Source organism: Trichoplusia ni, chromosome 20 (genome assembly GCF_003590095.1).
Source record: "Trichoplusia ni isolate ovarian cell line Hi5 chromosome 20, tn1, whole genome shotgun sequence".
NCBI lineage: Eukaryota > Metazoa > Arthropoda > Insecta > Lepidoptera > Noctuidae > Trichoplusia > Trichoplusia ni.
Genome location: NC_039497.1, coordinates 3899660 through 3914187, shown reverse-complemented (window position 1 = coordinate 3914187; position 14528 = coordinate 3899660). Strand labels below are relative to the sequence as shown.

Here is a 14528-nt window from a genome sequence, read left to right as displayed (position 1 = left end):
AGCTAGTATATCATAAATGTGTTCAAATATTTGTAGATACATTAATGTAATTGAGAATGGGGTCTTCAAGGTTTTTTGCTTTTCGTTTCGTGAATAAAACTGTGAGCGTGTGTAGCATAGTGGTAGAATTGACTGGTGGTTTAGTGGTTAGTGACTTTGACTGCTATGCTAGAGGGCGTGGGTTCGATTCCCACATATACACCCAGGATAAATTTAATTTTATGTGTGATGTGCAGGATCATGTTTTCTTTGTCTGGGTGTAATTTAGATATAACTAGCTGTCCCGGCGAACTACATACCACCTAACAGTCTGATAATGACGCACACAATAATACATTTTTTTTTGTAACTTTTAAATTCATTGGCCTAGCCTTTTCCCAACTATGTTGGGGTCGGCTACCAGTCCAACCGGTTTCAGCTAAGTACCAGTGTTTTACAAGGAGCGATATCTGACCTCCTTAACCCAGTTACCTGGTTAGACTGGTTGTCAGACTTTTTCAAGCTTCTGACTACCTGTAACGACTGTCAAAGATGTATGAATAACAGCCGGGACCCACAATTTTACGTGCCTTCCGAAACAAAACAAGATTATTTAAATTAAATTACTAAAAGATTGTCTATTTTTCGAAGTACCTTAGTCTACTTACATAGATACTAATTTGAAAAATGACACGAAAACTGTTGCTTAGCTAGTTATTTTTGTAATAAACTCAATACAAACAAATTGTTCTTATCAAATAATACCAATTTAATACATCACATACATGCAATGCGCATACGACATAGCTTGCTCGTCCAATCAATCTGAATGACGAGGAGACGGCTCTGATTGGCTGGTTGCTGTGCTGCACATCTCAAAGTCAATTGTGATTGGACGAGGATTTGCGGCTGCAGCCAATCAGCCAATCAGCGCGCGCCGTTACGCGACAGTTTTATGCGACAAGTTACTTTAGATTTATAGAGCAATTCGTTGATCTCATCAAATGAGGACTTGTTAGAGTGAGTAGTAATTTTAGATTCGAGAGATTTACTTATTTTTGAGTGCTTTTTAAATATGAGATGTGTTACGATATTCCCTTGCCTGGTTTACTTCTAAAATCTCGTAACTTGATGAGAACTTAATTAATCATTACTAATATTATAAATGCGAAAGTCTGTCTGTCTGTCTGTCTGTTACGCTTTCACGACTAAATCACTGAACCGATTTTAATTTAATTTTGTACAGAGAGAGAGAGAGAAATTTTAGAAAGAACATAGGATAGTTTTTGTCTCGGACTTTTGAAGAGTTTTCTTGGAAACGCGATATAACCGACCTCGACGCGGGCGAATAGCTAGTCAATCATAATTTCTAAAACATTTTGTTTTAAGAATAATACTGTTTCGAAAATCGCGTAATAAGCGCGACTAAATAAAAATCTCTAGATTATAATATTGGCATCACGATGCATTCCGAAATTCCGTTGACTTAAAAGGTGCTATTTTTACTATTTAACTTATTATTTGTGTGACCACGAATTTAAGTTATTTACTTTCACATCGGATTATTCTAATAAATATAAGTTCTTTAAAACGAACTCGCAAAGCGTTTGGTCGACTCTACACGTGATCAGAAGGCTGGTCTATATTTTGATCAAAGAAGCATTGCCATACAACGTGGCAATGCAGCCAGCCTTCTGGCTGAAAAACCCATTCAATTCTGATTTTAACTCGTAAGGTGTGATATTTAAGGTATATTATTGAATACAAGATTTGATAAACAATCACATACTTAGCATAGTTGCTACATCTTGAAGTAAAACTCTTTATATTGATCTATGCATTCATTTTATTACTGTGTTATGTATGTTTATATATACCAGGTCTTTAACAATAGTGCACCATCTACCTCTGTATATACAGATAATTTTCCTGTCCAATCCAAAGGTTGTCTAAAAGACATCGCTTTTAAAAGACCGCCATTGTACCCTAGCACTGTATGTATTATGAATCACTGCTGCAATTCCATGGTGTACAATCTATATCTATACTAATATATAAAGCTGAAGAGTTTGTTTGTTTGTTTGAACGCGTTAATCTCAGGAACTACTGGTTCAAATTGAAAAAATCTTTTTGTGTTCAATAGACTATTAATCGAGGAAGGTTTTAGGCTATATAACATCACGCTGCAAATAATAGGAGCGAAGATAATGGAAAATGTGGCAAAAACGGGGAAAAATATTAATCTCCGTGGGCTTTCGTTCAAAAAATCCTCACTTATATCTTCTAACCACGCGGACGAAGTCGCGAGCAACAGCTATTAAAGAATATTCTATTCTATTCTAAAACCTGAATGAAACAATAGATTATCGTGACTCACCTCAGAGACCTCGCTTTGGCATGACTCGACGCTTTTCGTCAGCTCCTGCAGCTGCGTGCGTATCTCGCAGAGGGCGACCGTCGTCTCCAGTTGCCGGTCTCCGCGTTGCAGGTCGTCCAGCTTGGCTGATAGATTCATGCTCATTATGCTCACCTGTCGCTGTAGGCTATAGTGAAACATTAAGGTTAGTTATACCTCGCGACACCTCACTCAGGGCTGCCACGCTAACACCGCATGAGACGATCATCGATTTTAATCGATAAACTATCGATTGTATCTGTACAGTACAGTTTTTTAATAAACTTTAGTATTATATTTCATTCAGAACCTAATTTGAGTTCTAATCTTAGCCGTGTTAATAAATCCATTCGATATTAATAAAATATTCAAAGGTATTTTTTCAACAGATAGAATTTGACACAGTATTTCGTTGTTAAGTCAAAGACCTATCAATTCATGCGAATGATCCTCCAGATATATTATTAATTTCGTTTACAAATCAATTACATTCATTTGTATAATAAATGATCACCCGTTGTGATTGGTTGTGGTGTTTCTTTCAACCAATCACAGTCGAGATCCAAATTCTACATGCAACATTGATCAGTCTTCCCCAATCAGGTGTTGGAGATAAATATCTCAAGCAACCAGTAAACTGAGAGAGATATTTCCAAGGTTATTTATTAAAGGATTGTCTAATGAAACGTCTGGTCGTCGGTGGTAGCGAGGAAGCTCCCGCGGATAGTCACTGGACATGTTACACATGAGGATGATGTTATCATGGCAATACTTATCAACATCACACAAAACTTACTCTCTTAGCACTCGAATGTTTGATTGAGAGTCATTATGAACGAGCAAATCTCCACGAACACGATCTCTCGATCTCTTGTTCCAGATTTTACAAAATTCAATAGTTTAGTATCGTTCTAATTTTTTACTAAAAACTTTTTTAAATGACTAGCTCTAATGTTTGCTCAGAGAATGTAATTTTAATGAGTACACTTTTCTTTTGACATTTAAGTGTTTCGTGTGAACAATGAATTCGAAACTCTGTGCTAATCAAAGCAAAATTATGTTTGTCGACTTATTGAAATACAATGCATCCGACGATCTGGTGAGAGGTGGACAGACAAGGGGTGAATGTGAAACAATATCGTCTGTTACTAAAACTCTGTACATTGCAGTCGAGAAAGAAATCAAAATACTTCGGAGGATGTCTATTGCCTTCTAAGTTCTATGGAAAACACTTGATTGAAACACTACATAGAAACGTAAGAACCACACCCATGCAAGCGTCACCCGGGACCCGCAGGCGGCGAGTGCTAAGCGCGCATGTGAAGGGTCGTCGTGGCCAGAGAGGCTAACGCGGTGGTCGGTTAGTGATACTGTGATGAATGCCGCCGCACCGCGCATCCACTATCTGCTGTACGAGATAGGATGCAAGCCAAGTGAAACAAAATGTACAAGACACATCGACACACAGAGAGATCCTTTGATCGTATGCAAATGAAGGCAGTAAAGGCGGCAAGCTATCCGAAGAGTAGCTAGTCACGTACCTAAGTAGAAGCTCCCTGAGAGTGCCCTCATCCTCCTCCGGCGGCGCATATCGTGTCAGCTTGCCCCCGGCCTCCCGGCCCACATGGTCTGGTACCACTGCGTGAAAACTACGTGTTTACTCCAGCTTACAACAGTCCGCGTCCGAGCCGCCGGCCACTGTGCTACCAGGGTATGCGTGGCACACACCGCTCTGGCGAACCTACCCATCATCGAACCTTACACCGTTTGCCAATTAGCTTCAATGGCCACGACAGGGTCCCTAATCAATTTTGATGTCAAACGACGCTCACAAACAAGAGCGAAAATTCAAAATTTAAGTTTTACGTTTTGAAAAAAAAGCAAGGATTCTCGTAAAGAAAATTATAAGTGAAAGTGTTTTTATATTTGGAAAATTTAAAGTTTTAGCGTCCGGGCGGTTGGCCGGAGACACGTTTGTATATAGTTTTCATTGAATCTAGGTACGCTGTTGGGATAAGCGTAAGTTAGTACTTCGATTAGCAGTGACATGTACCTGTAATTTAGATAATTCAGTTTAAAACACATTTGCTCGTGCGATGCGGGTGTGGGGGGCGGAGGGGGTGGTGACGTCATTACCCGGGGGTGATACACAGATGGCGGGCAGGGGAGGTCGCGGAGACCGGCGGTCATGAGTGAGAGGTGACGAACCATGCACACAGCTAACACACACTTAACAGTTAACGATGACGGTGCAAATAGAAATGGTACAGAAACTTAATGTAGAGGAAAACGGCAATGTTCACTATCTCTGTCCTGCGAAAGCAATTAGAAGGAGACGAAGCATCAAAGTTATTAACGGAGGTGTTCTTTAGAAGGCAAGTTGTTTTAGAGGTTACAACAAGCTTAGATCTTTGGTATAGTTTGCTTATAAATACCTATCTAGAAGATATTTTATTGCAGTGAGGTTATTTAGTCAGTGTAAACCTGTCCATCTACCTAATATCTCTCATTATTATTTTTCCCAACATTGTCAACATCCCAAAATTAGTATTTAACAGACCCCATGCACAGTTAAATAACATGTCATTTTAACATCATTACTTATAGAATTACTCTTTTCGTTCATCTTCAAAAGAATGACATTTTTTAAACCGCTCAACTAGAACTAAACCTTAACCTTAAAAGAAAATCAGAACAGTCCTTCAAACCACGTTAAACAAAAACAGCACTTAGATAAGTATCGTTCTAAACAGTCACGTTCGAAAACGTATATTTAGCTATGCGTTCGCTGTGAGTATCTATCCAAGTTCACATAGATTCGTCCACGTGACGTCGGCTGTGCGGCAGACAGCATCGCGTCTGCCCATTCATAGTGATCCTATGCTGTGGAATACCGGGAATTTTCTCCCGATACGGCGTACTCTACAATGTGTGCAAACTTTCTCTTTACACATTTGAATGAAGCGTGTTTTCAATGTTGCCTAGACACACGAGTATTCGATGTACAGTCTGAATGCTGAGTCTGTGTGTTAGTGTTTGAGACGGTTGATTTGATCTGAGGTTATTTAGTGTATGCGTGTCTGTTTGAGATAGAGTCACGATTAAACTAATTGTTTGATTTTGATGAGGTTTTTTATTGAGTATATTCGTCTAAGGTTTTGGGTGTCAGGGCGTTTGAGAAATAACTAGGTTTTAATATGAATTTTTAGGTTTTATTGTTTCTTAAAAGACACATTTAGCCTTAATAGATTGTTTTCTGAATTTGTTCAACAGTTAAGACTAGATGCGTACAAATTTGGTCAGTTGTAAGTTCACAATACTAAGACCTAGATGTTTTCCTTAAAAAAAGACAGGATTTTCTCAAAAAAAGCAATTCATTTCATTGACACTTAGATTTATTACTCAAAATACAACTAGAGTATTTTTAAATCCGTTGTATCATAAAACTACTCTCTCTAAATTCATTCTGAAACACAGCTTTATTTGCGTTCAATTTACTACATTCAATCACCATTTCCTATAAATAATATTTCATAGTAACGAAAACTACAAATAAAAATACAAACCAGCAAAAACTTTCACCGTAAAACACAGCGCTACATTTGAAACACGCTGTATAGCGCAGCTGATAACAGCTGATAGTATTGATAATGAAATTTCCAATGCCGCGCTGTCTAGGTCAAACGAAAGTGAAACTTGGGAGGGACGGGAACTCAATTCCGCGTTCGTCCTGCATTTAATTAACGTGCTTATAAACAACGTACTACGGGATCCACGTGTTTACGTTGCGACCAAGACATGTCTGCGATAGTACAGATGTTTCTAATGCATTTGTGTGAGTTTGTGTCTGTTTATTGTATGTGTGCGTTTGTAATACGATTGCGTGTGTACGTGTGTGTTTTGATTGAAAGTAGCGTTGAGTTTAGACCGATTTAATTATTTAGAGTACAGTTGTTGTTTTTTTATTTAGTTTCGAAGTAATTAACGTCGTTTTAGCTTATAGAAGTATTATTTTTGAGAATCTATTGTGTATTATAAAAGGTTAAGTTTTTATCTGTGATATTTTTAATACTAAAACGACTGGACTAATTTTGATACTGCTTGAATCTGAACCAATATCCTTGGGTATACAATTCGAGTGATACAACCTCTGTACCACTACGCATTTTTCACTCAATATAATTAATATTCTCATCTAGTCTTAATTACAGTAATATAATTAACAAGATTACTAAGATATTGTTAATCATCTGCTTCTAACACTTTTTTGCTTTCTTTTAATGAAAGACTATTAACAGTAGGTAATCTTTTTAAAAGGAAATGTTTATCTTTTTAATAAGAAGGTTTTTGCTCTATCTTTTGTGGAGCTTCGTTAACTGAGGTTTGCATTATGTCAGTCAGTTTATTTATACGTATCCCCTATATATCTGAATCGATTTTGAACAAACTCTTTTTATAATCACGTTGGTTGTGACTGAATTAATGTATTTTGATGTTTTACTGTATTTTTAATGTATCAAAGCTGTCGAGAACTTGTTACGTTGACATGATTGTCACTGTAAATCCCAATAATAAGCTATGAGTGTATCGAAAAATATCAATTTCTGTGAAGCAGTTTAGGTTCTCGTGAAGGCATAAGAAACAAAAATAAGAGCAGTTTTACATTATGTTTAGCTAAGATCGTGGTTAACTGTTATTCTCTGAGCTCTTTTTGGTCATGAGCATAAGTTATATAGCTTTAGTTTCATAAATTAACTATAAAATACACAAGTATACGCAAGTGCCAAGATTCTGCGATTAAAATAAAAAGCGCATATTATATAGGGTCGAATTGAGTAATCTCCTATTACAGAAGTTACTTGATAACAAAATAAAAGTTACCTTTTAAGATTTTCGAAAATATTGGTATCGTGTGATAAAGGCTGAATCTATTTGAATGAACTTTTCTTGTCTGTATTAGGGACATTGGAATATTTTGTATAACCAAGTGATAAGTACGGCGCTCTACAAAAATAGGCATATGTTGAAATTATTTTTTTTTATTTCAAAACAACAATTGCTTTTAAAACTCGTATTAAGACAGGTTCGGTATTCTTTCATAGATAGATAGAATATTCTTTATTGCTCACCACATAAGTACAAGCTTGGAGCTCGTGGCTAAGCTATAACCGCATAAGTGATTCGATCACAGGTTAAGCTACGCTTGACGCGGTTGGTCCGTAGATGGGTGACCATCTTCGTCATAACGAGTTCCTCCGTGTTTCGGAAGGCACGTTAAATTGTGGGTCCCGGCTGTTATTCCTACATCTTTAACAGTCGTTACAAGTAGTCAGAAGCTTGAAAAGTCTGATAGCCAGTCTAACAAAGGGGTATCGTGTTGCCCAGGTAACTGGGTTGAGAAGGTCAGATAGGCAGTCACTCCTTGTAAAACACTGGTACTTAGCTGAAACCGGTTGGACTGGTAGCCGACCCCAACATAGTTGGGAAAAGGCTAGGCCGATGATGACATAAGTACAAGCTTGGATACAAATAAATAGTTACATGGAGCCACAATGGGCGGTCTTGTTGCTAAAAGCGATCTTTTACAGACAACCTTCGGATGGACTAGATAATGAAGGAGCAACATTTGTGCAGATAGTCTATTATAGATCAAAGCGATTATATATATTCCTAAGAAATATTCTGGATTAGAATTTGCACATTAGTCGCATTTTAAAATGGTCGGGACTTCAAAAGAGACTGCGACCGAATTTGTTTCGACATTTCTTCTCAGGGTAGTCAGATAGGGAATATCGAGTCCAGCGTTCTCAAAAAAAGACGTGTAAAAGTGGTATTTGCAGGATAATTAATGATATCTTTTCATTTTATTTTAGTGACAGTATCAGTAAGTAGAGTTTAACGTTCAAGATCATCTAAGTTTAATCTGTCCGTATAGGGACTTAGGACATTTAAAGAATATGTAATATCAACTTTTAAATATATTGCGCAGTTTTTATAATGATTTCATTAGTTCCTAGCTATAGCCTGAAGGCTATAAATCGAGATAAAAACTATCCTATGTCCTAATCCTAGTTATAAACTATCTGTATACCAAGTTTCGTCTAAATCTGTAAAGTGGTTTTTGCGTGGAAGAGGAACAAGCATATAAACATACAAACTTAAGCGTTTATTATATTAGTAGGATTTTTCTTTCTTTCTTTTCGTATGGGTGATGTAGAGCTTCGCGGCAGACTCCTGCGTAGCTTAACTCAAGCTACGCTAAAGGTCTACGAGCCTACGAGTCTACGGCCTACGGTTTTTCTTTTGATTTTAATTCTCAAGTGTCCTGGTTTCCTTATATTTTAAAGTAAGTAATGCAAATATTTAATTGTTCCTGGATATTTTAATCAGTAGTGCTAATCTCAGGCTTATTAACGTAGATTATATTGTCAGTACCATATGACTAAACGACTGTCAAAGATTAAGGTACGACAATCAGAATCAACGGTTTAATAAATCTATATTCTTAATTTAAACCTTTTAATATAAAACCTCCTTACTCGAATAACTTTTATGTAAAAACAAGACAAAATTTGAACCAATGTTGGCTTCGTTTGGGCAAACATTTTCTTTGAGTGTTACCTAAGAAACATTGGTCACCAATATTGGACAGATAGGGGCAAAGGTGAGAGTTGACAGATTCAGTGAAATGATATGATGTGCTGCACGAAATGTCACTAAAAGTACCGTAGTATGGTTCTAGCATGGCACGTGACAAATTATTTGCCACTTGAATATTTCTAGGCCAGTTTCAGACTAGCGTTTTAAGCTTATTTTCGGGTCCCTAAGGGGTAAAAAAGAAACCAACGAAAAGAACGCTCGTCTGAAACAGCTCTAATTACAGTCTGAACTTCAATAATGGAAAGAAATTCAAGTCATTATCAAACAAAATATCTTATCACTCATTTAAAACTGACGCACCATGCTACAACGCGTATAATTATATCGAATAAGTAACCATAACATCAATTCTCTCACCGATTCATTTGAAAGTATTAAAATGAAGTAAATCGGTTTTAAAATCCATGTTATAGGTACAATATTACTTAATTTACTATTTATTTTAAACCCAATAACGACGCTGATAATAATTTTAGTAAATTTTCATTTTTTTTATTCAATTCGAAAAATTGAAACTATTCAATAAAATATTTGAACGAACTTACATAATCATTTGAAAATGCATCAATTGCTATAATTAATTACTGCAAATTTCCAAATTCAAATAACACTTGAAACTCATCATTGAATAGGCTACGTCAATTCTAATTCTAATATTATTTAAACAAATAGAATTCGCAAATTAATTTCGAATAATATTTGCAGAAAATAAACGTTATTTAATTAAATTTTAGACAAAGTAAATATAGAACATATTATTATTCAAATGCCGAATGCAAACATGTTGCATGTTAAATGAATATTTATTCAAAGTGTTGCCAGTCGAATAATAATTTAGTGGTCAGCGATTACAGGTAGAATGGTAACAAGTGGAACGGTGGTTACTGTGGTCGACGATGTATTGACCACAACCGTTTAAAATTATGTGGTTTCATACAATTATCGCCAATAATATTTGCGTGTAAGTAATTGGTATTAACTCGTTGGTTTGATTATAATTTTACGTTTAATTGTGGTATTTGAATGTTTGTAATTGGGACTTTAAATTGTAACCATTGATTTTGTTTAAGTATATTTAAAACTCGAAACATCGTATTTGTCGTATTCGATGTCTTTTATCTCTCAAAGTTATAAAGCTACAGATCTTTCCCATTAGCTGAATGACATTCTGACAATAGTCAACGTCGATAAATAACGCTTCAATTAATTGAAGTTTTTGTTTCTGTAAGTCACGTGATTGTGACTGCGAAGTGAAATGCGCTTTCTCACCTCCTTTCAACTGCAACTAGTTCATTAAAAAAGAGGTTTTAAGCCTCCGAATAGAATTGAATTGCTGTCGTCTGACATTGAATCGAAAATTCGTTGCAATGTACTGTTATTATTATCAGCGTAGTTTTATTCAAGTTATCAGCTAACTTCATAACCTGAGAAAAGAAATTTGTATAATATTTAATCATACATAAAGTTGTAAGCATTCATTATACATTTCAATTTGAAAGCCTGAATTGATAAATCACCTCCTTGTCGAAGCCAGTAAAAATAATCGCAAATAAAAAATAATTTAGTTCCTATCAATGCATAAATCAACAAATAGAATGAGCTTTTATTTTAGAATTGAAAAGAAATAAAAATACAAATAAAAATAGGTTTGTACATTTATGAATACAACCTACGCAGTGTTACGCGTGACGCGGACGTGCTCGAAGTTAATTATTATTCAAAAATAAAATTGAAAATCGAATATAATTCGAACACAATATTATTTGAAACACAATGGCTGTTGATTTCAAAACTGAATTCCATTTATAGACAGCAATATATAAAAAAAAATCCTCAAATAGAAATAGAAAATTCTATTCTATTTTTTAAAAATCGAAATTAATCGTGCGTTTTTGAATAGAGCGTAACAAAATATGCATTTGTTCTGTAAAGACAATAGCTCACGGCCATTGTTCGTTCGAAATACAAAACGCGTTTTTTTTTTTAATATCCTGTATTGTTCGGTTAAAACCGGGTGTGTCAGGTACACAACAGTGACAGATATTGGGGAAAAATCCCGCTTTTCGGGAAAGTGAGGCGTAATTGACGTTGGAACCTTTGACGCGGTCAACTTTGTGGTTGACAAACTGTTCGAGTGCGGCAAGGGAAAGTCTATTTTGGATCAAACGGTTGAAAATGAACAAAAAATGTCGCCGTTTAGAAATACTGCGTTAAATATTCGAAATTGCCTTTTCGCTGGGAGGTGGCGCGGGTGTTTTTGTGGTTTATTTTTATCGCATGCCTATTGTCGTTACACGTGTCAGCTCTCAATTGAAAGTTCCATAACGGATATTGCGTCAGAGAGAGATAAACGGTATAGTAACAAAACATTCTTTAAATTCAAGTTAAATTTCTAGCTCGAAAAGTGTGTCAAAAAAGAACGCATGCAACATAATGTTATCTCATAAACAAAAACAAAGCATAGACACGTTTGAATAAGCATAAAATTCGGAGCGAAATGAACAAACATTAAAATTCACATGAAACAAAATCAACACGAAATCCCACACACACATCGGTCGCACTGTAATGCAGGCAAGTGATAAATAAATGAAAATGTAAATAAATAGACTTCAAACTTCACCTGCGCTCGCAATAATTGGAAAACAAAAGACAATCGAAAAGCGAACAACAACAACAACGAAACGAACACATCTCGAAAAGGGAACAATTTTAAAAAAGGATTATTCCCGCTGTAAAGTTTTCAATTGGCCTAGCGGGCCTCGAGTATGAATGAGAGCTCGGCCCACATTAAGGCCGCGGCCCTAGCTTGGCCTAGTACCCTTGGCATAGAATGAATGTTGACTGGACTGGAGTTAGCTGATAACTTTGATCTTCACGTTCTCGTAACTTTGTGCGGCGAGTTTGGAGCGAGCGCGGCGTGAGTTGCAATGGTAACTTTCGAGCGAATTACATTTATTAATTCGAAATAAAGCGAGAATATTTTTATTAATTGAATGAGTGGGGATTTGTGTTTTATTCGTTTAATGAGTTGGTGTTTTGCGGGCTTTAGTACAAAGGAACTTTGGTGTTTAATGGGAAATTTAAATTTATTCTCTTGTATTTTATTTTTGATGATTGCTCGAAAGCTTTTGGTTCAATTTGAATGATTCTCTTTTTGTTTATATATATGGGTGTTTTTGTAGTGTGAAATCAAAGAAAGTATTTACTTAAGAGTTTAATATGTTCACCTTTACATCTGGAAACTAAACCGATTTTGACGTTTATTTTGAGAATCTTAAACATCCCTTTTTAAGTAATTTTTGCTATCGATTTTAAAACGGAGGCTGATCATATTGTTCGTCATTGCTATTTTAATTTAATACAATAAGACCGAAATTTCTTTATCTTAAAAAAATTGCTTGAAAAGAACTTTTTTTTAAATATATTTGTTCTACATCCTCGCTCGCTCCAATCTCTAGCACTTTCTTATCTTATATCTAAATACATATTAAAAAGTACCTGAAATTTGGTCGATGGGCGAGTACAGTGGGGGCTCCTCCTCCCCCGGGTGTTGATGTTCCAGCAAGCGGTGACACGACTGTCTCATGAGCGCTCCCGACACTATACAAACATACATACAAATCAACAATCAATGTAACAAACGAACTAACAACAGCACTTTAACACGAGAAATAAGTCTACAAGTATTCACGGAGATCGAACTCTCTGATCGTGTTTTGTTCTCATTGCAATTTGAATTTGGAATCTTCACGGTCATTCAAATTTAGAACACTTTTTTTTTCGTTCTCTTTTCTGTTAAATGCGTGTTTTAAGCCAGCCTTAGGCGCAGAGGTCAATCAATGTTTGTCAAAACAGTTTGTCTTGTGACCTCAGACGAGACAGACAGTCAGACATTTTGTTAATTTTCATGATAATGATTTATGGACGTAGTTAAAAGATGCAACGGCTTACAGATGCTTATTTATCTTAATTTTCTGACTAGTTTTAGACTTTAAAAGGAGTACTTAATCATAAGCTGACGGGGCGATGAGGTCTCAAGTCGAAAGAATTGTCACTTTGGAACTCAGCCATTTGTGAATTAGATCACCGTAAATAATTGTACAAATATATCTCATCTGTATGTGCTGTCGTTAATTTTAAAATTAATTAAGGAAAATGTCTTGAAGAAACCTAGATTCCAATATAGCAATTTAGTCCATATAGAAAGAGGTTTTAATCAAGATTTAAACATGTATTGTTAACTATTAATTGTGGAGGCATACTTAATAAGAAGTTTTTTATATCTTTGAGTCATAAAAGCCTACACCTAGGCTTGAAAAGTAGAATGTATTGACATCATCCCTGATTCTCGATCTAAGAAAGTACGTAGACCGTTGTCCAGTATAAACGCCAGCGGTGCACATTATAACCACATTAAGAAATATCAGTAATCATTACTTTGAGAGATTTTTCGAAAATATTCAAAAACATTCAAAAAATACCAAAACCAGCGTTTATGTAATACAAAAATGCTTGTCGTCCGCGGGGATCGAACTCGCGACACGTCGCGTACAGTGGATTTTGGCGTGGTTACGTTAACCACTCGGCCATCGGCGCATTTAAGGCGGGCGAATCCTCATGGACACCCACTCCTTCGGGGGAGGAAATGGATAGTGTCGGACTCTGACTAAACCTGAACCGCCGTGCTACGTCATCCGCGTTTTTGTGTCGGTGTATGGCATTCGTTGCAATCCTTCAGACAAGATGACTTAGAGCCTGCTGTTGGGAGTAACAAATGACGTCATGGATTGTCTTTTGTCTCCCTCTCACATTCCTCGCGCATACAGTAAGCATATCTCAAGCTTTACTCGTCCGCCGGCGTTTATTCAAGACAGCGGTCTTTTTGAATTCTCTCCTACAACATTTAGATAGAACCTACAATTATCCTGGTTAAATCGAAGAAAAAACCTACTATCTAAAGATAGTCTTGATAAAGTAATGATAATTCACAAATTACTTGCGCTGGCAGACGTTTGTGTCAACTCGACAGACGTCACAATCTGACAACTATGCATCCTTATGTCTGATCCCGAGCTGTTCTCTCCGCTTATTAAATCGTAGTAGTTACTACAAAATAAATAAATATACATAATATCATAGAATAAAAAGGTTCTGTTAGTATTTGGAGAGCGGTAGAGATGATAATGCGACTTTAGAAATTTTGGAGAATTAGAAAATGCCCGTTTAAATTCTTGGTTAGAGATGTCTGTAGCTTACGGACAGCGACTGCCGCTTACAGCCAGGAGTCCCAGGTTTGAATCTGCGTCTGAGGTTTGATTTTTTCAGTGAATTATTCCTTTTTATTTTTTTAGATGTTTCACCTAGTCTTGAGTCTAAAATACTAAAAGAGGTCTTTCACTAGGTATATGAAAATAGTTCACAGTGATTATTTATAGGACTGTAGGACTGAGAAGTCAAAAGTCACAGGTCAATTAATGACAAACACCAGTCT

The 14528-nt window shown here is 36.1% G+C and overlaps 1 protein-coding gene across 6 annotated transcripts in view; it reads right to left on the bottom strand.

The window, feature by feature from the left end:
• LOC113503686 (glucose transporter type 1) overlaps positions 1-14528 on the bottom strand; it is a 65146-nt gene that overhangs the window by 39715 nt on the left and 10903 nt on the right. For 3 of the 6 annotated variants that reach the window (XM_026885740.1, XM_026885743.1, XM_026885742.1), the window contains exons 3-6: positions 14034-14143; positions 12536-12637; positions 3916-4012; positions 2357-2522 (exon numbers count right to left, since the gene is read on the bottom strand). In XM_026885740.1, the coding sequence (XP_026741541.1) occupies positions 2357-2522; positions 3916-4012; positions 12536-12637; positions 14034-14091 (423 nt within the window). In that variant the 5' untranslated portion in view covers positions 14092-14143. Of the gene's footprint in view, positions 1-2356; positions 2523-3915; positions 4013-12535; positions 12638-14033; positions 14144-14528 lie in introns of those variants that run through there. The other 3 variants (XM_026885744.1, XM_026885745.1, XM_026885746.1) reach the window with 2 other exon arrangements.